Source organism: Nyctereutes procyonoides, unplaced genomic scaffold, assembly GCF_905146905.1.
Source record: "Nyctereutes procyonoides isolate TBG_1078 unplaced genomic scaffold, NYPRO_anot_genome, whole genome shotgun sequence".
Lineage (NCBI taxonomy): Eukaryota > Metazoa > Chordata > Mammalia > Carnivora > Canidae > Nyctereutes > Nyctereutes procyonoides.
Genome location: NW_026575142.1, coordinates 50,076,895 through 50,098,887, shown reverse-complemented (window position 1 = coordinate 50,098,887; position 21,993 = coordinate 50,076,895). Strand labels below are relative to the sequence as shown.

The window sequence follows — 21,993 nt, the reverse complement described above, 5'->3', positions numbered from 1 at the left end:
CTGGCAGTCATGGGGCTCTGGCTTCCCCATAATGTTTTCCTGCCTCAGGAAAGTGGAACTGAGAAATCTGGAATCTGTCTGCTTTAGGGCCCCCTTAAGGAGAAGGAATCACTCCAAGTATTCCAAGCTTCTCTTCTTAGTCCCGTCTATTGCATTAAGGTAAAGCAGTGGTTACAAAACACGGGCATGAGATCAGAGTCTCCAGAGCTCTGTAAAACAAAGATTGCCCATCCTAAATTTCTGTAGGTCTATGGTATGTTCCAAGAATTTGCTTTTCTTACATGTTCCCGGCAATGCCAGGAACTGCTGGTGTGAGGACCATACTTTAAGGACCACTGTTAGGAAATTTTACTTGCTAAAGCTCTCCTAAACATTGTACAAATCATTCTCATACCGATCCCTGTGAAACATGTGTTACTATTATTATTATTATTATCTTCGTCTAGAGATGAAGAACAACTTGTTTAATGTCACATGGTTGTAAGTGGCAGAGCCAAGATTTAAATTCTGGTCTAATTTCAACACCAGGCTTGTGCTTAATGCTTTGGGAAGAAGGCTCCCTGACACTGGATAGGAGTCATTTTCCCCAAGTAGTAATTTCCTGAAGGAGGCTTCCCCTCACTTTCCTTTGCCTGCATCAGCCCAGCACCCTCTCACCCACCACCTTGCTCCAGCCCTGGAACTAAATCAGGCCATGGTGTTGCTATTTGCAACCCCATTTCCTTAGCATCTCCACTGTAGCGCCCCTAGTGGCAAAGCCAAGACTACAGTCTCCCATGTAGAGAGAACAGAGGTGACTCAAGTGCAAAAGTAAGTTTCTTTGAAGTCTCCTGTTTCACCTCAAACTTCCTGCATATTTTACATTATTCTGTTCCATTCTGTGTTCATGTTTAATGTAATAGAGTTATTTTCCTCAAATACTATTATTAGCTTTCCAGGAGCATGCCACGGGTTTTCCACTGGCTTCCAATTCACCTTGCAGTTTGAGGATGACGGTTTAGGTCCTCTCTAGTTGGTTTATTGATGGCCTCAGCACCTAACAAGGGCCTGGCACTTATTCATTGTAGTGTATTATAATAAAAGGAAAGACCATGGGTTTTGGCACCAAATAGACTTGGGTTCAAATACCAGTTCTGTCACTTACTGATAGGCAAACTCTGGGACTGTTTTTACTGCTGTAACATGGGCATAAAAAGTACCTTTCTCACGGGGTTTGGCAACTTTAAGATGAAGTATACAAAGCACCAGATGTGGGGTAGTCCGTAAGTGGAGGTTGTTGCTATGGCTCATTATTAGAGTGATATGTTGAATGGGTGAATGATTAAATGAATGAGTGACCCACACTCAAGCTAGGATGCCCCTGGGCTGTAAATGTTATCCAGCCTGACACTGCCTGCTTGTGCCAAAGGCAGCCCCCCTCAAGTGGCTTCTCCACACAGACTGTGCGCCTCTCCTGGGTTGCAGACCCCTGCACCTGGGAGCTTGGTTTAGCCTGACTTTTTCACACCACCCCCAGAGCAGGGATTCTTGGGTTCAGTCTGAGGCTGCTAATCAGATGCAAAGTCCTTAATTGCAAGTCCTCTAAACTGTTATGGGTAGCACACAATCCCAAGACTTTTTATTTTTATGTTTGTGTAAGGACTATACATTGGTAATTTATTAAATGAGTTATTAGGGATTACTCATATTTGCTATTCATACACTCAAATTAGCTCATTACTAAATTCCCCAGGGGGTGCTAATTCAGTTATCTGTGGAGTCCGGCTGCTTCTAAATACTCAGCTGCTACTGCCTCCTCACTCAGCTGGATGGTTAGAACCCTGAGACCTGTGGGAAAAGTCACGTTGTTGTCTTGCAGTGTCAGACTTGCTTTGAGTTGGTTGTAGTGTTCAGCTAACTGCTATTCTTGCCTTTTAATTAGAAATTAGAGTCATTTAGCTACATCATTATCGTATTAGCTTGTGGAGGATATTTGGTTAACCTAACAGCATGTAGTAACACATATTTGCCTCAAAATTATTTTAGGCCTGTAATTTTCCAATTACTAGATTTTAAGACATGAACAAGTTGTAGTTCCAACATTAATCATGCATATTCTTTTGCTAAACAGGTACATATGTATTCTGAACCCAAAAGTGCTTATATAGTTGTTTTGATTATCTATGACTGCATAACTAACTGCCCTGAAATCTAGTGGCTCAACAACCATTTTATTACTCTGAATTATTCTGTGCGTGAAGCATTCAGACAGGGCCCCACAGGGACAGCTTATCTCTGCTCCATATTATGCCTTCCAAGGTGGTAAAATCCAAAATAGCTTCTTGTCTTCCATGTCCAGCAGCACAGCAAGAAAACATAAGTGACTGCAAGCTGGCTGGAATGGCTTAAGTAGGATCACACAGCAGAGCCTTCAGTTTTCCCCATCAGCTGGGTTTCTCACTTCTCTCTCACTTCTCCTCCAGAAAGGTGGCTGAGCTCTTGACATGGCAATTCAGTGTTCCCAAGAACACAAAAGTGGAGGCTGCCAGGACATCTTCAGGCTTAGGCCTGACTCTGGCACAGTGTCACTTCCACTGCATTCCTTTGGTTAAAGCAAGTCACAGGCATAGTCCAGACTCAAGGGCAAAGGACCAACATGGGCATGAGTATCAGGAGACATGGTTTGGGAGGGACCCCCAGGGTGATAAAGTACTATAATATTGACAATTCATTAATAAATTCAAACTCGTAACATACTGTCAAATTAAGCCAAGTAAAGTGACTATTATAAGTTTATAGATTATAGTTTATAGTTACAGATTTACAGGTCATTATTTTCATGTTAAAATGTGTACATTATTTAATATTTTTTAAAGATTTTTTTATTTATTCATTCGTGAGAGACATAGAGAGGCAGAGTCATAGGCTGAGGGAGAAGCAAGTTCTCTGCAAGGAGCCCAATGCGGGACTCGATCCCAGGACCCCAGGATTATGCCCTTGAGCCAAAGGGAGATGCTCAACCACTGAGCCACCCAGGTGTCCTTACATTATTTAATATTAAAATGATAATTTTAATATTAAATTCTTTTCCCACTGGAAAGTGCAAACAGGTATGGTAAGATCTTTTGCTCCATGAAAATGGTCTCAGTCACAAAAGATTGAGAACTGCTTTTCTACTAGTCAAGAAATGAGCCCTTAGAAATCTTGTAGTAGGTGGACACAAAGTGTGCAGGATAACTCTGTTTCCACCTTGAAGGAGCTCAGAGTCTCACGGGGAAGAGGTGGCATGCGTATTGCAGTGTGGCAAGTGCCATGATGGAGAAAAGCCCAAGGAGCTATTAGAAGAAGAGTGGAGAAGACATGCCCAGCCCAGGCCAGGCAGTTAAAGGAAGCTTCTTGGAGTACATGACACTGGAACTGAACTCCAAAGGCAGCATAGGAGTCATAGGAGCTTCAGAAGGATCAACGGGAGCACAAGCCTGGAGATAGGACAGTTATCAAGATGGGACTCATCACAAGTTTGGGAAGAGAGAGGGGTTATCTTTCTAGCTCTTAGTCATTTTTCCTTTAGAAAAAAGTACTCATTATGGGTACTTTCATAAATCATTGGGTGCATATAAATAAGCTCCCCCAATCTGATGCCATATTCATGAATTAGTGTTTTTATGAGAGCAAGAGGAGATGAAGAGGTGTTTGTTCTGGGTAATTGGCTATGGCTGATTCATTCAGATGAATAGAGACCTGGGGCTCAAGTCAATACCCATTGAATATGTCATCTTCCTTCTGACTTGTGATTTCCATGCTGTCATTTGTACAGAACAAATGGAGTTTGATCTGGGATATGAAATTGCAGAGAGAGAAAACACGTTAGCAACCATTATTCCCACCCCCTCATTTGACAGACAAGGTCACTGAGGCCTAGGGAGCTGAAGCAAGTGCTCAGAGTAGAGTAGCAGAGCCGTCGGGACATAGAACCCTCTTCTCCCATCCAAGCCTGACAATACCCAATCTGAGTGTTATTTAGAAAACCCTATTACCTTTTTTTTTTCTGCCAGGAAAGATATTCAGGATGGTAATAAGAAGACTGTGCATACTCTAAAGAGCCACGGAGAGGGGCGTGTAGGGCGGGCTGCTGAAAGGGATATGCTAAGCAATGTCGGCAGAAGCAAGCTTCTTGTGTGGTGGCGGCCAGCTCTGTCAAAGGCAGAAAACCAGAGGGGCTGTCATGAGGGAGTGTGGTCAGCAGTGACCATCTGATGGTCAGACTGTCTTTCAGGCCCCTAACTTCTCCCAATGGAGAGTCTATACCACCACACTTCCCATCCTGTGTGTTAATTATCTGTTGGGGGATCCCTGGGTGGCGCAGCTGTTTAGCGCCTGCCTTTGGCCCAGGGCGCGATCCTGGAGACCCGGGATCGAATCCCACATCAGGCTCCCTGCATGGAGCCTGCTTCTCCCTCTGTCTATGTCTCTGCCTCTATCTCTGTGTGTGTGTGTGTGTGACTATAAAAAAAAAATTATCTGTTGGGACGTCTGTCTCCTGCATGGGACTGCCAGCCACCACAAGAGAGAAGAAAGAGGACCTGTGTGTTCTATGGGAACAGCTAGGGGAACAGCTTAGTTTGCTCCAAGAGTTGGAAAAAAAAAAAAAACTATAGAAGAGAAATCATCTTTGAATCTGGAACCAGATATGAGTTTGGTATAGAAAGGAAAGAGTAAGGGACATTCTAGGTAGATTAAAGGCAACGTGTGTTTGTCAGTCCACTAACTAATGTTCTGGAGGTGCTGCCTTGTGCCATGTACTTTGGTGCTAGGAGGAGACGGTAGGATGATTTGGCTGGAACATGGAGCATGTGGGCAGGAGATAATTGGAGTGAAGATGGGGAGGTGAGCTGTACCACAGGTAAAGGATTTTCTGGAACTGGCTAAAAAAACCTGCCCAAAAGGGTCCAAGAGAAACCGCCAAATGTTTTCAGGCAAGTAAGCGTTGGGGGTCGACTTTGGTTCTAAATGAGGAAAATCTATGAACAAATATGGAATGATTCATGGGATAATGTTAAGAAAAAAAATACACAATGTGCAAAAGACTGCCTTTTGTGTCATAAGGAAGGGGAAATTTTTTGAAAATCCAATAATCTGCTCACTGGTGCAAAAGAAAAACCCCAGGAAGAGGGGCGCCTGGGTGGCTCAGTGGTTGAGCAACTGCCTTCGACTCAGATTGTGATCCTGGGGTCCTGGGATCAAGTCCCACATCAGGTTCACCTTTGCCTGTGTCTCTGCCTTTCTCTGTGTGTTTCTCATGGATAAATAAGTAAAATCTTAAAAAAGAAAAAAGCACAGAAAGGATAAACCAGAAACTATAAGGGGTGAATGGGAATAAGATGGGAAGGAGAGGCACGGGCACAGAGTAAGAGGAATGGGGTAGCAAGGCTTCACTGAAGAAACCATATTAAAAAAAGAATCTTTGGGAATGGAGGAAGAAACTGGAGAGTCAAATACAAACAAATGAATAGGAGTGTGAAAGAACAAATCTAAGTAACTTTTGAAAATAGTACTTTGAGGACATGCTCTGTTGGCTCAAGACAAAAGAACTGTCAACAAATCTTGAACTTTTTTGTTTTTCACAGAGTTGTAGTTAGCAATTCTGAAACTACTTTCTATATAGTTTAGGATTGAGCAAATAAATATATTATAGATAATGGAAGCAAGGTTTGCTGGAGAAGGGAGCTTAAAAATATGGAATGAGAGGATGGCTACAGTTGACACTGTAATATTGGGCTATAGTTGGAGTCTGAGTATGAACATGGGGTTTTTAACATAGATGGACAGATGGATGAATGGATGGATGGACGAATAGCCAGCCAGCCAGCCAGCCAGCCAGAGATGAGATGTGTGTTTATGTCTACATATATTTCCTGGCCCTGGCCCTGATAAAGCCTAGAAGCAATGACACCCCAGTAGCAATGTGCATACCCAGTGCCAAGGTTTGGCTTCAAATACCATTCTTCACTAAAAGGAATCTGCACTTTGGAGAAATGACTGGTTTCAAGACTAAAATTGAGGACATATAGGGTGAGACTGAAATATTTTGTAGTACTAGAAAATACAGATATACTCAAAGGATGATGGGAAGATGTCTGAAGAACAAGAAAGCAATTTGAATGACATTCCACTGGCCAAATCTGGGACAATTTGAATCAAAACAAATAACGATAGTGATGGGTATAATAACCCTCTGAATAAAATAAGCATTCATTAATATAAATAAATGTATATATTATATGTAAACATAGCATAAATTCATATTTATATAGATATTTATACATGTATCATGTTTATTTATATGCTATAAATATAAATAAATATAAGTAAAGCAATATAAAGAAATAAAACTCTTCCTTACAGGAGAATCTGAAATAATAAATATAGAAGGAATGATAGAATTAGACGTTCTTTATCATAATAATAATTAATCCAGAGGTGCCTGGGTGGCTCATTTGGTTAAGCATCAGACTCTTGAATTCAGCTCAGGTCATGATCTCAGGGTTGGACTCTGCGCTAGACCTAAGATCCTCTCTCTCCCTCTGCCCCCCGCCCCTTGCTCACACATTCTCCCTCTCTCTAAAAAAATAAATAAATAAAAAAGTAAAATAATCCAGGCAAGAATCATCAGTGGATGCTAAAACTCATGGATAAAAATTTGGTGAGTAATTATAACAACTTGGAGAAGGAAAAGATCAAGTTCAGAAATCTATGGCACAACACAAAGACTGCACCTGACTGCATCAGCTGAGTGATTGGTCAAGTCATATTGCTAAGTGTTGTATTTGCAATTGGGATGATAACGATAATTATTTATTGAGTGCCCACTGCATGTTAGGCATTATGTTGGGTGACATTTGGGAGTTTTCTGTTTGTTTGGTTTTTCCATATATTAGCTCACTTCTAACACTAGCTCAGTGAGATTTTTATTAGTATCCCCATTTTTGAGGTGAGGAAACCAAACGGTCAAGAAACACAAAATTTGTCTAATGTCAAAGAGGTAGAGCAGGATTCAATGTTCTTGTCTTCTGACTTGGAGTTCTATGGTGTTCTCAGGCAGTGGTCTCTCGGTCCCCTCAGAGCTAGCTCTGTGTTTCTGGAAGTGTACAGAATGATATGGCCAGAGAGGCTTTCTTAAACAAAAGCTTTGGAGGTTCCTTCTTTCTCTGCACCATATTTACTGAACACCTTGCCTCATTTTCCTCATCTAAAAATGGGGAAGTCAATGCTAAATTAACGTGGTCATTAGGAGAACTAAATGGGTTAATCTATGTAAAGCATTTAGGATAAAGTAAGTGTCCTCTAAGTGACAGCCACAGCCATAATAACACCAGCGGTAATGTGAATTCCCTGGTATGATGGAAAGTGTTTCTAAAGGTCACCCCTCACTTTTGGAATGAATTGATCATCAGGGGGTAGATCATAAAGAGCTTTGTGTATCATAAAAAGAAGATAACATTTTATTCTATAGGCAATAGAAAACCACTGAGGAATTTTATTACCGGGAGAGATGTGAACTGGTTGGCAATTTAGAGCAGACCAAGGACAGGAGAGTAGAACCCAGGGCAGGGAGTCCATCAGGAGACTGTTGATAGAGACTGGGTACAAGAAGATGAGGGTCTGAGCTAATAAAGCTGGCATGATGGAAAGGAGGGGACACACAATGGAAAGTCACTCTTGAGAGTGGTGCCTGGGTTTGGCAGGAGAGGAAGGGGAACAAGCTGAGGCTGAGCCTCAGGCTTCTGGCCTGTGCACTCTCTTCTCTTAGGGCATGACCCGAATGTAGAGGAGGGCATGAGGGCTTGGGAATGTGCTGATTTAGGGTGGTTTGGGACACATAAGGGAGTCACAATGGACAGGGGATATTCAGATCTGGATTGAGGAGAGAGTTCAGGGCTGGGGCAGCATGCCTGGGGTCGCTGAAGCTTGGCAGTGGACCCCTCAGGGAAGGGATACCCCTAATAGGGGTACACCTAGGTGGGATACACCTAGGTGGGACATAGGTGTGCCTCCACAATGGGAGGTAGGGTTCTTCTAGCTCGTGTGACACAAGGAGTAAAATCCGGTACTCCCCTTCTTCCCTCTGGATCGCCCAACTGTGGCCATGGCCCAGTTTTCTTTGTTGTCACTCTGTTAGTATCGCTCGTTCCTCCTGTGTCCATGGCAGGGTCACCAGCCGGTGCAGATTCGGTTGGCATCATTCTGATTCGCTGCAGGGGCTAGAATGTGTGTGGCACATGTGTGGCTGTCATTCTTTCTGCATCCCCCTGCTCCCTTTGGTTTATCTGTTGTGTCTTCTACCCTGCCTTTCTTTTCAGTTCCAACTCTGCTCTGTCCTATAGCTTTATTAAAACAGAGTGTGTGGGACTGAGGTCAGGAGTATAAGTAACCTGCCTTAGGCGCTATTCCTTATACAACAAAAATATTAAATATTTTTTTCCTCCTCAGTAAAAGGATTAAAAAAAAAAAGAGTGAGGAGAGGGCCGGGGTGGGATTTGAGAAATGCCAGTATTTAACAGTGGCAAAAGAAGTGGAAGGAGACTGAAAGGGAACACTCAGAAAAATAAGATTGCTTCCAGTGAACTATTTCCTGCCATGGCAGAGGCTGCAAAGAGAAGCAAACAAAGCAAGGAAGGCCTTAAAAATGCCTAGTGGATATGACAATTGTGTCACTGGGGACCCTGGCAAGAGCAGGTACCAAGGAACAGAATCCAGTCAGGCAGTGGATTAAGGAGAAAATTGGATGTTTCAAGGAGAGAAACTAGAACTTGGATGCTCCTGGGGATGCAGGCATCTCACTCCCTCGCCCTGTACTTCCACCTACGGGAGGAGAGCTCTGATTGGTGGAAGATCCTCCTTCCAGAGCCGGAATCTCCTTCCAGCATCTTCCCTTAGCTCCTGGCCAGCCCTCCAGGTCCACAGTGACCAAGTCCATGTGCTCCTCCAGATAGCTGCTGCACAAACCCACCTTCTCACTGGGTCCATCTCATCGAGCCCCTCCACCATCCCTTATGGGCTCCAGGCCCCCATACTGAACTTGATGTCTGGCCCTCCAACATAGATCCTGTTTTATTAAAACTGAGCTTCTTTGGTAACATCAGTGTGTGTTTATCCCCCTATTAGGTTGGTGGCTTTCCATCATTTCTAAAAACCTCAACCCAGAATACGAAATACATTTTATGTTAAACATGTATGTATAACTGAGAGGAGATACACTCTTATTTTCAATTCCATTTCATGCCTTTCCACTCTGTCCTTTTCTGTTTCGGGTTTATAAATGCTGGCGGTGGTGGACTTCGTGGCTGATGGTATGACTGCGGCACCACCGTGCTGGGAGGGACTCAAAGGAAAAGATGCTAAGCATCTGTCTGAATCTGTCTCCTTTCCCTCCCACGAGTTCTGGCGAGTTCTGGCCCTTCTTCCCTCTAATCCTTTTGTATGGTTCTGAGAGGAAAGCAAACCACTTCACTCACCAGGTGTTAGCCAGCCTTGGGGGTATTTGAATGTCCAGAGTAATGGTGGAATTTAGAAACCCGTGGAGGAGAGACTGGCTTACCTTTCAAATCAAGCAGATAAGTACTGTCCCTACTTACTCATGAGGCATCTGACAGCCTGAGGCATTTTCATGCCTTGAGGATGCCCTCAGGTGGTTTACTGTCACCTCTGCTGTGAGGCATTTAAAATTTCCTGAGTTGGGGAGTATAACTACCTATTCAGACTGGCCACCCAGCGGGAGGTGTGCTGGTCTGGTCTGCATGCCCTCTTTAGACTTCCCTGAGGAGACATCCACCCCCACTCTGGGAACCACTGCCTCCCATAGGTCTTTCCCCAGTGATCAGTTGAGTTTTTTGTCTTTGTTTTTGTTTTGTTTTGTTTTATAAGAAAGGGTGAATTATGGTATTCTTATGCTCTCATTCACAACATCTTTTCTACTTCTGCCCAGGAGGAGCAAGGATTTCCGGCTACTGTGACTACGGATAGAAGCATGCTGTTGGAGTAAGGCACAGGCCTTCTCTCATCTGCTGAGAGGTGCCCACTACCGCCATAGACGCGTGGGTCCTCAAAGTCTCCCAAAGGGCCTGTCCATCACGTACCTGCAATGAGCCAGGCCCTGGGCTGGGCCTCAGCTTCATCCTGGTGAACAAAACTCCATCTCTGGCCTCAAGCACTCACACCCAGCTTAAAGATGAGTGATGAACGGTGGGTCTCCCTTACTCCAGAAGAATTTGACCAACTCCAGAAATATTCAGAATGTGAGTAAATGGATTGACCCACCTAGGGCAGGATTTCCTCTGGGCAGGGGAGAACATTTCTGGAGAGCAGAGTGGTGTGATCGTTGCAAAGCCACAGAGAGTAAGGTTGGGCCTGACAGATTAAATTTCCTCATAAACACGGAATCGGTGTCTTTAAACATAAAAACAATTATCTTTACACTCTATAAATGATACACGCTCACCATGGAAATTTGGAATATACAGGGGAAAAAATAAAGAGTAGGTTAAAAATCACAGCCAAACTCATGAACATTTTGGAACACTCCCCTCCTGTGCATATTGCTTTGCATGGTTGAGTTCCTGAGTATACAGTAACTTTTTTTTTAGCCTGCATTTTCTACTTAACATAAAAACTACTTTCTTAAATCATGAAAATCTGTTTATAGCATAATTTTTGAAAGACCAAAGGCTGCATGATTGTAAAGTTACTCAGTCATTGGCTTTAATATACTCTTGTGTTTGGACTCAGTGCCCTTTCTTCAGTAAGATACAGAGTTTTGATGTGTGTCTGTTTCTTGACTCTGTTCTGAATAAGCCTGGCCTTTCAGCTGGGGCTCTCGGTTTCCCTTTAGTTATACCCAGGGACAATTGCAGTGCATTAAGACACATTGGTGGCAAAGCCAGTGCTCACATGTGGGCACACAGGTGTGCCCTCCACAGGCTACTCCTAATCCTGTCATGACAGGAATTTGCCGAGGCTGGAACAGCAACTGAACACTGCATTCTGCACACACCTGGTGACCATGGTGATTGTGCAGTGGTACCAGCGTTTCATAGAGTCCTTTGCTTTGCAGACCTCTCAGGTACATTATCTGCCCTGCCCCTTTGTTCTAATCACCTCTCCCTTCCTGTGAATTATACTGGCAGCTTTGTAAATCACTAGGCCAATGGCAATTTGACCTGCCCTACAAAACTTGCCCAGGTAGCCCTTGTATGCCCTTTTGGCAACCTGCCCTGCTCCCAGAGGGCAGGCAGCCCTTGTCCATAGTACTGGTCTGGGAGTCTAAAGATTGGGCTTCAGTGCCAGCTATGGCTCTTGCTCTCTGCAAATATGACAGCTCTTAACCCCCAGAGCCTGTGTCCTCTTCTGCAAAATGAGGGAGTTGGATTAGATGATCTCTTCTTGTGATTCCTCCCAGGCCTAACACTCATGACTCCATATGTTCCCCACAGTCAACAGGAGCCCCCCCACACACATACACACACCGACACACCATGGGACTTCTGGTCAGTCTCCGTCTTCGCTCCCTGGAGCCCATGGCCTCTTGTCTGATCTTGATGGGTCTAGAGAAATTCTATGATCTATTGACAAGGAGCAAGGCATCACCTTCCAGGGTAAATTGCTTTTAATTCAGCATGCTCTCTAGGGCAGCAAAGTACTAGCCCTGTCAGGGATGAAAAAGAAGCAAAAGAAAAGGCTTGCTCTTGAGGAATCAGAATCTTGTTAAGGAATCAGAAATGTGCTCATAACACAAGCAAAGAGCAGGCTTAAGGCAGCCGGCAGATACCTCTGGCAGAGCTGTCTAACTTGAGTGCGTAAGTGAGAAAGGAATTTAAAGCTAGAGGAAATTGGTATGGAGGGAGTATTTTCATTTGCTAGGCTACTGTGACAAAGTACCCACAATCCAGGTGGCTTAGAACAACAGAGAGTATCTAACAGTTCTGGAGGCTAGAAGTGCAAAATCAGGGTATCAGCAGGGTGCTTCCTCCTGAGGACTGACTATAAGGGAAGAATGTATTCTAGGCTTCTCTCTTTGGCTTGTAGGTGGCTGTCTTCTCCCTGTCTCTCCATGACATTCCCCTGTGTGTGTCTCTCCGTATCCAGACTTCTCTTTGTGTATGAACACAGTCATACTAGACTAGACCCACCCTATTCCAGTATGACTCTATTTTAACTAACTACTTCTGTAATGACACTATTTCCAAATAAGGTCATATTCTGAGACTCTGGGGGGTTAAGACTTCAAATTAGGGGGGGAGAGGATACAATTACCCCACAGCGTAGCATTTAATTGGGTGAACTCTGTGGAGGAAGAAATTTAAAATGTGAGTAGCAGATAGTCAAGGAGGGGTAGAAATAGTGGAAACAAAGGGAGAGAGGGATGCGTATGGGTAGTGAGGAGAACGTCAGGGCTCTAGGAAAACAAGGAGAGCAGGGTGGGGGAACATAGGAGGGATGAGGATAGTAGAAGGCCTTGGGTCAAAGGTGGCCAAGTATAAAGCCATGAATCTGGTGGCTATGTTTAGGGTGGCCTGAATATAGAAACTGCCAGATCAGGGTGGTAGCGCAGGGTCCATTGGATGAAATCTAGTCTGGGCTAAGTATCAGGCTGAGGATGGACTGTGGCAAAGAACAAATGCTGATCTGTGGAAAACTGGTGGAAGTATCACCAAAATTTACAGAATGAAAGGAAGCCAGCAAAGATATCCCTGAAGACTGTAAATCTATGGCAAATGCCGACATTAGTATTCAAGGCTGGTGGGGACAGCTTGGAAATGTTGATTTGGGGATAGTGATGATACATCTACTTCTGCGTTCATATGCGCCAAGTTGGAGGCAACCAGAAATGAGTGAGACACAATCCCTGCCCTCGAAGAGCTGCCAGTCTAGTAGGAAAAGATAGATAGGGCTCAAACAATGATGTTCAGTATGACAGGTGCTAAGGAGTTGGGGAAGAAACCTAGCCTAGACTGGTGGGAGGCTTCCTGGTGCAGGTGTGGTTTCCAGATGCCAGAAACACTAGTAGGAGGGAGGCAAGAGCATTACAGGCAGAAGAAGTGGCTTGGGAAAGCAGGGAGGGGAGAAAGTCATCATGGTTGCTTCGAAAAATGTCAAGGAGGTCACAGACTTGGGGCCTAGAGTGTTTGGTGGTGGTGGGCAAGAACTGGAATGATAAAAAGACCCTATCATGGAGGACATTGCTTCCCAAGTGAGGCCTGGAAGGGGGGTGGTGGGAGGAGAGTGGGAAGGAGAGCTAGGCTACAGCTCTGACATGAGAATCATTATGTGGAGGCAGCAAGGAGAGGGCAACAACAGGAATGAAAGCAGTTCAGATAGAACATGAGGAGAGAGATGAGAAGATGGAAAACAGGGCCACGGTCTGCCTACAACTAGAGGTCAGAGAAGGGAAAGAAGTCAGAAGAAGGCAGAAGAAAGATGGCCAGGCAAAAAGAGGAGTGGGTGGAGGGAGCTGAGGGACAGAGGGGTAGGCATATAGCAAAGCAGTAGGTGAGACAGGGGTTGAAAAGAAACCAGAGTATTTGGTAGGAAGGGGTTCCTTTGTGGCTTGGTTCTTTTTTTTAACCATCAGCTTTGTCCTTCTGTGACCCCTCCTCATCCTATTCATGTCCCAGGACTGGATAAGGTGCTCTGGTATTGTTGTTGTTAACAGGAGAGGGGAAAAAAAGCTACAGTTCTTGGAAAATGATTAATCCTCAGAGGAAACCCTGAAAAAGGCACGTCTACCAATTTTAGACACATGCTGGTATTCAGTCAGATTGCATTGCCATAGCAACTTCTCTTCCATAACTGCATAAACAGGAACTTTGCAGTAGTGGAATAGCCTAAGTGTATGGCCTGAGAATTGAGAACTTTCCCCGGTGGGGTTACCGGGTAGGAGAGGCCAAGAATTTCAGGAGAAGAGGCTCTTGGTGTATTTGGTGTATATAATAAAAACCCTATACCTTCTCTAGTGGCCTTCTAGTTTTCTGGGGGAAAACTGTGTTAAAACTGCCCTTGGGATCCCTGGGTGGCGCGGCGGTTTGGCGCCTGTCTTTGGCCCGGGGCGCGATCCTGGAGACCCGGGATCGAGTCCCACATCGGGCTCCTGGTGCATGGAGCCTGCTTCTCCCTCTGCCTGTGTCTTTGCCTCTCTCTCTCTGTGACTATCATGAGTAAATTAAAAAAAAAAAAAACTGCCCTTGGGGATGTATATATTTATTTTATATGTACACACGCACACAGTTGATACATATATATATGGTAAGTTTCATGTGAGTCAGTAGTTTAAAGTGCTTGCAAAAAACATGAGGTGATATTAAGAATATTTTTGTTATAAAAATAACACAAGTATAAAAATGAAAAGTGGATGAAATTTAAAGCTACCTATAATTCTGTCTTCTGGTGATAACTATGATGTGTGTGTGTGTGTGTGTGTGTGTGTGTGTGTATAAAACAGACATGCAAGGCTATTTTGTATGCTGTTCTTCACCCTAACAGTTATCTGTTCAATTTAGTTATCAACTACTGCATCAAAACAACTTCAGACTTGTGAGTTAAAACAGCTATTTTGTTTTTTCCCATGATTCTGTGGCTCTGGAATCTGGCAGGGGGCACAGCTGGGATGGCTGGTCCCTGCTCCACGGTGTTTGGCGCTTCGGGTGGGATGCCTGACATGACATAGCAGGACTTATTCACTCCCATGCTGTTACCTCAGTGTTCCTCCATGGGATTGCTTTCTCCAAGCACTTTGTCATCTCCTGGGGCCTCTCCATGTGGTCTCTCTCTCTCCGGCTGGCTGGCCTGGACTTCTTACATGCGGGCCTCAGACTCTAAGAGCATAAAAGCAGGGCTTTTTAACACCTGGACTCAGAGGTCCCTAAACAGAACTGTCTCCACATTCCACTGGTCAGAGCAGTGCCAGGCCTGACCCAGATGCAATGGGCCTGGGGAATGGACCTCACACTTCATGGGACAGTGGCTCACACAGGGAGCAGGGAGATTGTTGACAGCTATCTTTGGAGGCTAGCTAGCACACAATATATCATGAGGTGTTCCTGTGTTGTTCATTACTTTCCATAAGCCTGATTTTTAGGAGATACAGAGATTTCTTTTGATATTTTATTTAACCAAACCACTGATTTGTGGCTATGATAGATCATAGGATGTATTAATAGATTTACAGTGTCTAGTAAGGCACACTGATACCCACATTCTGACCTACCCTGATCAGACCTCTTTGAGAGCTGAATTTATTCCTGGGCACCACAGTTCACTATGGATATGGACAAACCAGGAACTTGTTTGAGAAGTGCTGCCAGCATAGCAAGGGGCCTCACAGCAGGCTTTTGAAGAAGTGCCTGAAAGTCCTATGCCTGTTTGCTGGAGAAGGGAAGACCCAGAGAAAGGATCCAAATAAATAAATAATTAAATTAAATTAAATTAAATTAAATTAAATTAAATTAAATTAAATTAAATAAAAAGTGGGGAGAAGGTGTTTATTTAATTTTGGTTGGCTTCCAGAAGTAGCCCTAGGACTAATGGGAGGAAATCATCAAAGAAAGACCTACAGCAAGGAATTTGTTGGTGCCTAATGGTCAGACCTGCCCAAGATAGAGGACTGACTTAAAAGCAATTGAGTTTTCTTTCCCTGGATGTCCAGTTGATTAAATGACCATCATTAGCCCTTCTAATACTTAGTTTCTGTGTCCAAACAGGTTTCTTTTCAACCTCAGAGGGCATGATCTTGTGGAGAGGCCTCCTACTGACCCTCCCTTAACAGCTTCAAATAGACATATAATAGGTTTATTGCTCTTATAATCCTGATACTTGGGGAGAGGCAATTATTTTTCCATGATTTGTCAAGGACAAAAACTATCAGCTTTTTCAGAAAGTGAAAAAAGGAAAAAAGTGATAAATCATCAATTTTAACTTTTAATTCTCCAAGAAATTAAACCAAACATTTTTGGCATCAACCCACAGTTGCTAGATTTTGTAGACCTTTTACACCTGGAAGAAATTGTAAGCCATCATCAAATCCAACTCCTACCCATTTTATAAATGAGAGTACTGAGTCCAGAAGAGCTCAGTGACTTCCTCAAGGTCAATGGCAGAATGAGAATTAGAACCAAAATTCTCAGTCCCAGGTCAAATTCAATTTGCTTCAATCCAGTTCCAACAGATTATACAAAAAGTACCCATTGGAGCTCAACCTTCAGTAATACAGTTGAAAAAAATATATGTATATATGCATATAGATATGTATGTATGTCAATTAAACTATAACAGAGCAAAATTTTAAAGTGCATTTAAAGAGAATGAATCAGTAAGTTATGCTATTCAGAAATATATTTCATTAGAATCAGATCAATGCAAAATCTCTTTTAGATGTGGATAAATTACAGCTCAAAATTCAAACCTGTCAATGTTAATATGGGAGTCAGAGAAAATGTTTAGGGCTGGTTTATAGAACAATGTAAGGCTCTAAGTAAGCTTCATTGAAACCTTACTATTTATATGGGCCAATGAAATGACAGTTAATGAAACGTTCTTGGAGGCCTGGGTCTATAAAGGGTCATGCCTCATTGCTTCCATCCCAGAAGGAAACCACATCTATTTCTCACCCACATCTCTTGCAGCATAACTGGCCTTCTTTTCTCTATGATGACCGGGACTCTACCCACAAGCAGTCACAGAATCTATGGATAGGGATAGAATTCAATGGAACAATAGGTCTCAGAATTGAATACGCACATGAATCTCCTGGAGATCTTGTTAAACTACCGAGTCTGACTCAGTAGGCCTGGGATGGTTCCAAGATGCTGCATTTCTGACAAGCTTCCAGCTGTTGCTGATGCTGCTGGTCCAGGGCCACACTTTTAGTCACAAGAAGGTACAGGTTGTCTGATCCATTCTTCCACCTTCATTTGGGCTATGACTGATGAGACCAAATTGTTTGAAGAAAAAGTGGGAAGTTTTGCTAACAATGCCGATTTTACTTATACAAATAAGCCATACCAGTCATTCAGAGCATTTATGATGAATCAGAAAGTCTCAGTATCCTAAAGAAGGTTCTCTTATATGAGCCCCAAACCCTGCTGCTTTTAATGTAAAGTCTTTTTCTCTTATTCTATTAGAGGTAACAATGTAGCAGGATTATTACTTCCAGTGGTTCCCCTCCATAGTTATCTTGGTAGACCTCAGTGGTCCTCAGCATTGGCTGCACACCTGAAACACTTGGGAGGCTTTGAGCCCTTCCAGTGCATACCCCAGTTCACACATACATCCAGTTCACACATACCCCCACCTGGGATCATTTAATTATAATCTATAGGTGCAGGATCCAGGCATGAGTAGTGTTTAAAACTCTCCAGGTTGTTCCACCATGCAGCCACGGTTGACAACCAGTGGTCCAGCTTTTCTCCCTATGCCCCTAGAAATATAGGATCTATAGGACAAGCACAATAACTACAATCTCGGGATCCCTGGGTGGCGCAGCGGTTTGGCGCCTGCCTTTGGCCCAGGGCGCGATCCTGGAGACCCGGGATCGAATCCCACATCAGGCTCCCGGTGCATGGAGCCTGCTTCTCCCTCTGCCTGTGTCTATGCCTCTCTCTCTCTCTCTCTCTGTGACTATCATAAATAAAAAAAATTAAAAAAAATTAAAAAAAAATAACTCCAATCTCTTTTCTAGTCCTCCTTTATTCCATGAGTCTTTATTGAACATTGATTTTGTGCCAGGCATAGGTTATATGCTGGAGAGAAACAGTGCACAGGAAAAGAAGTGTAGCTGGGAGAATGTGTCAATGTTTATGAAGCTGGGCTTCTTACACATGCTTTCCATCTTCCACTTTGGGGCCTGATTCCTCCTGGGCTGAAAAAGAAGGCCTTTTGATGCAGTGCTCCTGGATCTGGCATCTCTATTATGACATCATTATCCATCTTTCCAGAGCCGTTGGGAAACTCCACTCTTGCTTTTTTGCACCTTGCTGTGTTCTTGACTCCCTGGAATACTTAGAAAACTTATTTATACATCCCAGCTGTCATCAAAAGAAGGAAAATCTAGGGGTTTTTTTTCTTCCCTTTCATGTGCCAACTTTCCCTTTTCCCCTCTTTGTGTCTTTCCCTCCCAGGGTTGAGTCATTTATGCACTTCTCAGTCTATGGAATATGTTCCTGTAGCCTCAGCATCATGGTTTTGTCTGTGTTGTGACAGGCAAGTCTTACCTAGTCAGCCACAAATATACAAGCATGTTACTTAAGTCCTTCTCATCAAAAATGAGGTCCATGCACCTACATGATTGGTGTCACCTACGGTCTTATTTGAAATGCAGAATTTCAGGCCCTGACCCAGACCCTGCTGAATCAGAATCTGCATTTAAACCTGATCCTCAGGCAGTTCCTATGCATGTTCAGTTTGAGATGCTCTTGGGGAACTTTGAGGAATGGAGAGTTATTACGCATCTAAAATTTCACCCTCATCTATGGATTTTCATGTTCACATTTGAAAATGTTGATTTATAGTTATTTCAAAGTTTAATGGTCCAACTACTGTTCATATACTCAGTGTTCTTAACTAGAAGATGGCCCATAAACTTTGGGTTCTAGTTCAGGCAGCACAGCTGACATGCTGCAGTAAACACTGCATCTCCTGATTTGTCTGCTTGTTCAGTTGGAGGGCATCCCTCTCCTACACAAGCGTGGCAGTGAAGGTGCTTGTGAGTTGGGCCAAATTTTCTCCTTAAAAAGGCTTTGAATGTGCTCAAACACTAGGAACAAATGTTTGGTTAAGGTCCCAGAATTCTTGGCACATAAAGCATAAGGAGACGATTTTGGATTGAAGCTTCTTAGGGTAGTTGTTACTACTAGAGACCTTGATCGCAGAAAAGAGCCTCCTTAATCCTTGGTTTGGGGGAGAGCTGCACACTGGTGGTTCTGCCAGTGGGAGTTAATGCAGAACGTATCCCTGCCTTGCCACAAAGCTGAATAAGTCGACCTGTTGAATAAAGTTCCTTAGTATTGTCCACTTAAGCAATGGAGAATGTCTACCAAGCATGGTGATTTCAGATTTAGCAGAGTTATAAACTTTTTCTCCTTTTGCAATAATTCTCTGACAAGTTTAGCTGCTTCTTAAGATACTCTTCATTTCTTTTTTTTTTAAAGATTCTATTTATTTATTCATGAGAGAGAGAGACAGACAGACAGAGGGAGAAGCAGGCTCCATGCAGGGAGCCTGACGTGTGACTTGATCCCAGGACTCCAGGATCATGCCCTGGGCTGAAGGCAATGCTAAACTGCTGAGCCACCCAGGGATCCCCGATACTTTTCATTTCTAACAGTAAAATTACATTCTCGGAATAATAGTTCTTAACCTTGACTGTACATTTGAATCCCCACAAAGCTTTAAAATATTTTGAATTCCTGAGTTTCCAGAGAGATACTGACTTCACTGGTCTCAGATGAGGTGTGGGTTTCAATGTATATATAGGGCTCCTCAGGTGGTTCTGACATGTAGCCAGGTTTAGAGAGGTACTGCCATAGAGGAAGGGCCTTGTCTTCTGATTTACCCATGTTCATATATCCAGTGAATCTAATAGCTATGTCACATCATTAGGTATACCAAAAATTAGTCACCCACTCACTAGCTGTGTGCTCTTGAAAGAATTATCTATATTTCATAAGCCTCGGTTTTTAATTCTCTTAAATGAGGACCATTAGGGGCACCTGGGTGGCTCAGTGGTTGAGCATCTGCCTTTGGCTCAGGTCCTGATCCCAAGGATCTGGGATGGAGTCCTGCATCAGGCTCCCCACAAGGAGCCTGCTTCTCCCACTGCCTGTGTCTCTGCCTCTCTCTCTGTGTCTCTGATGAATACATAAAATCTTTAAAAAGAAAATAAAGAACACTATTACATTAGAAGGCAGTTGTGGCGATTTAAATAAAATCTGTAAGACGACTAGGACAATGCCTAGCATACAATAAGCACTCAACAAAATAGGAGTTCTAGCAAAGACCTGCAGGCATGGCAGAGGTACCTATAAAGACACTCAGGAATATAACTGGATCTCCCACGAGTCTGGTGGTAGTGCTACTGTATAGGCTTCTGCTCTCTATTAAGGCTGAGCAGTTGGACCCACAGACAGTGCCTGAGGTAAGATCATGGAATGCTCTGTAGAGGTCCCTCATTGTTCTTAGGTGTCTTAAGATGAAACAGAATGGAGCAGTATGGGCAGCCCAGGTGGCTCAGCAGTTTAGCACCGCCTTCAGCCCAGGGATCAAGTCCCACATCAGGCTCCCTGCATGGAGCCTGCTTCTCCCTCTGCCAGTGTCTCTGCTTCTCTCTCTCTCTGTCTCTCATAAATCAGTCAATCAATCAATCAATCTTAAAAAAAAAAAAAAAGAATGGAGCAGTACTCACTCCTTGGGCAAATAGAAATCCAGTCCAGAAACCTGTCGAAAATAAAACTAATAAAATATCAAATGACATCCCAGGAGAGAGTAATGGGTCTCAACTTTGAAAATTAGATTTTCTCCCATTTTTAAAAAGGACAGGTGTTGACACTATAAGCTCATTAAGGTCCATGAAATAAATTGAAGTAAATGTGTGGTGAATCCCCTCATGGAAATCTAGGAACATGCAATCTCTTGGATTGTTTTTTCCTATTTAATTTTAGGCTATTAATCAGAGATTTTATCTCTGTTTTTCTTTTTAAGACCTGTTTATTTGAATGTGAACATAGGATAAACATATTTGTGTATGTTTATATACATATATGGGCATGTGTGTGTGGAGATGCATTTATAGCATACATTTAAATATAAATGAGGATTTTGCAAATATATAGCCTTTTAGAACTAAAAGATTTCTGCTAGGATCAACTGTGGAATTTCCAAAATGTGACAATAATATCAAGGGTATGAATTCAAGTGAAATCACCCCCTGGTTCTCAAAATGCTCACTTTTTATTATTCTTGCAGAAGCCACACCTAGGGTACTCATGCTTCCAAATGTGTACTTTTTAGTGCAGTACAGATTTGGCCATTCTAGCTGGCCTGAAAATCTCCCATGAAATTCTAAAATGTAGCATTTTCTAAAGAATTGGGCTGCCCATAGAATGATTTGAATATAATTTATGTGTAATGTTAACTACACTCTGGCCTAATTCTAAGCTCCCTTCCATTCTGTTGCCAGAGTGGCCTTTAGAAAACAGACACTTGATTATGGTACTCAACTATTCAGAAAATCTTTTAACAATTTCAAATCAATATCCTTAGCTTGGCACTCAAGACTCCTGCAAATCTGGCCCCAAACTACTCTGGTTCTGACCTTTCCTAGATATCTTATAATGCCCATCTCTGCAACTTGGCTTAGAATACTTTTTTCCATTTCATGTCAGCCTTTCAAACCCCACTCATTCTTTACACCTCAGCTCAAATGCTACCTCTGTATAGGACATCCCTGGTCCCCACCCAAGCATTACTGTCATCCTGCTCTTTTATGTCTTTCCTGCTCATTCTATTTCTCTGCTGTGTGCTTCCTAGAGCTTCATATTATTGTTATATAGCTTTAATTACACTTTCCCTTGTGTTAGCAAGTGTTAGCAAGCACAATGAACAGTGCTTAAGGGAGAGTAATATAGACTTTGAGTCAAACTAAACACGAATTAAAACTCTCTTAGGCAAGTTGCTTAATTTTTCTGAATTTCAGCTTCTTCACCTGTAAACTGAAGAAAATATAACCAAATGTGCATATGAGAATATGCAGTAAAGGCCCCCAGTAAGAAGTAGCCATCATTATCACAATTATTCAGATCACCTCCCTAGCTAGTTCATCAATAGTACCTCGCAGCATCTCACCCTCCATAGTGTTTTCTGAATTGAGTGGAAGCAGCCCAAATTGATGACATTTGCTGCCTGGATCTCACTGAGCTATTAGTTTTTCAGTATCTGTTTTGAATTTCAGAAAGAAATGTCCATTTTTAG

At 43.0% G+C, this 21,993-nt stretch overlaps 1 protein-coding gene across 5 annotated transcripts in view; it reads left to right on the top strand.

Moving 5' to 3' along the window:
* Positions 1 to 21,993, top strand: part of DGKG (diacylglycerol kinase gamma) — a 205,836-nt gene that overhangs the window by 26,049 nt on the left and 157,794 nt on the right. For all 5 annotated transcript variants that reach the window (XR_008662175.1, XR_008662174.1, XR_008662173.1 and 2 more), the window contains exon 2: positions 9,965 to 10,274. Coding sequence is in view for 2 of the 5 variants with exons in the window: in XM_055308224.1 (XP_055164199.1) it covers positions 10,208 to 10,274 (67 nt within the window). In the remaining 3 variants the exon portion in view is untranslated. The remainder of the gene's footprint in view (positions 1 to 9,964; positions 10,275 to 21,993) is intronic.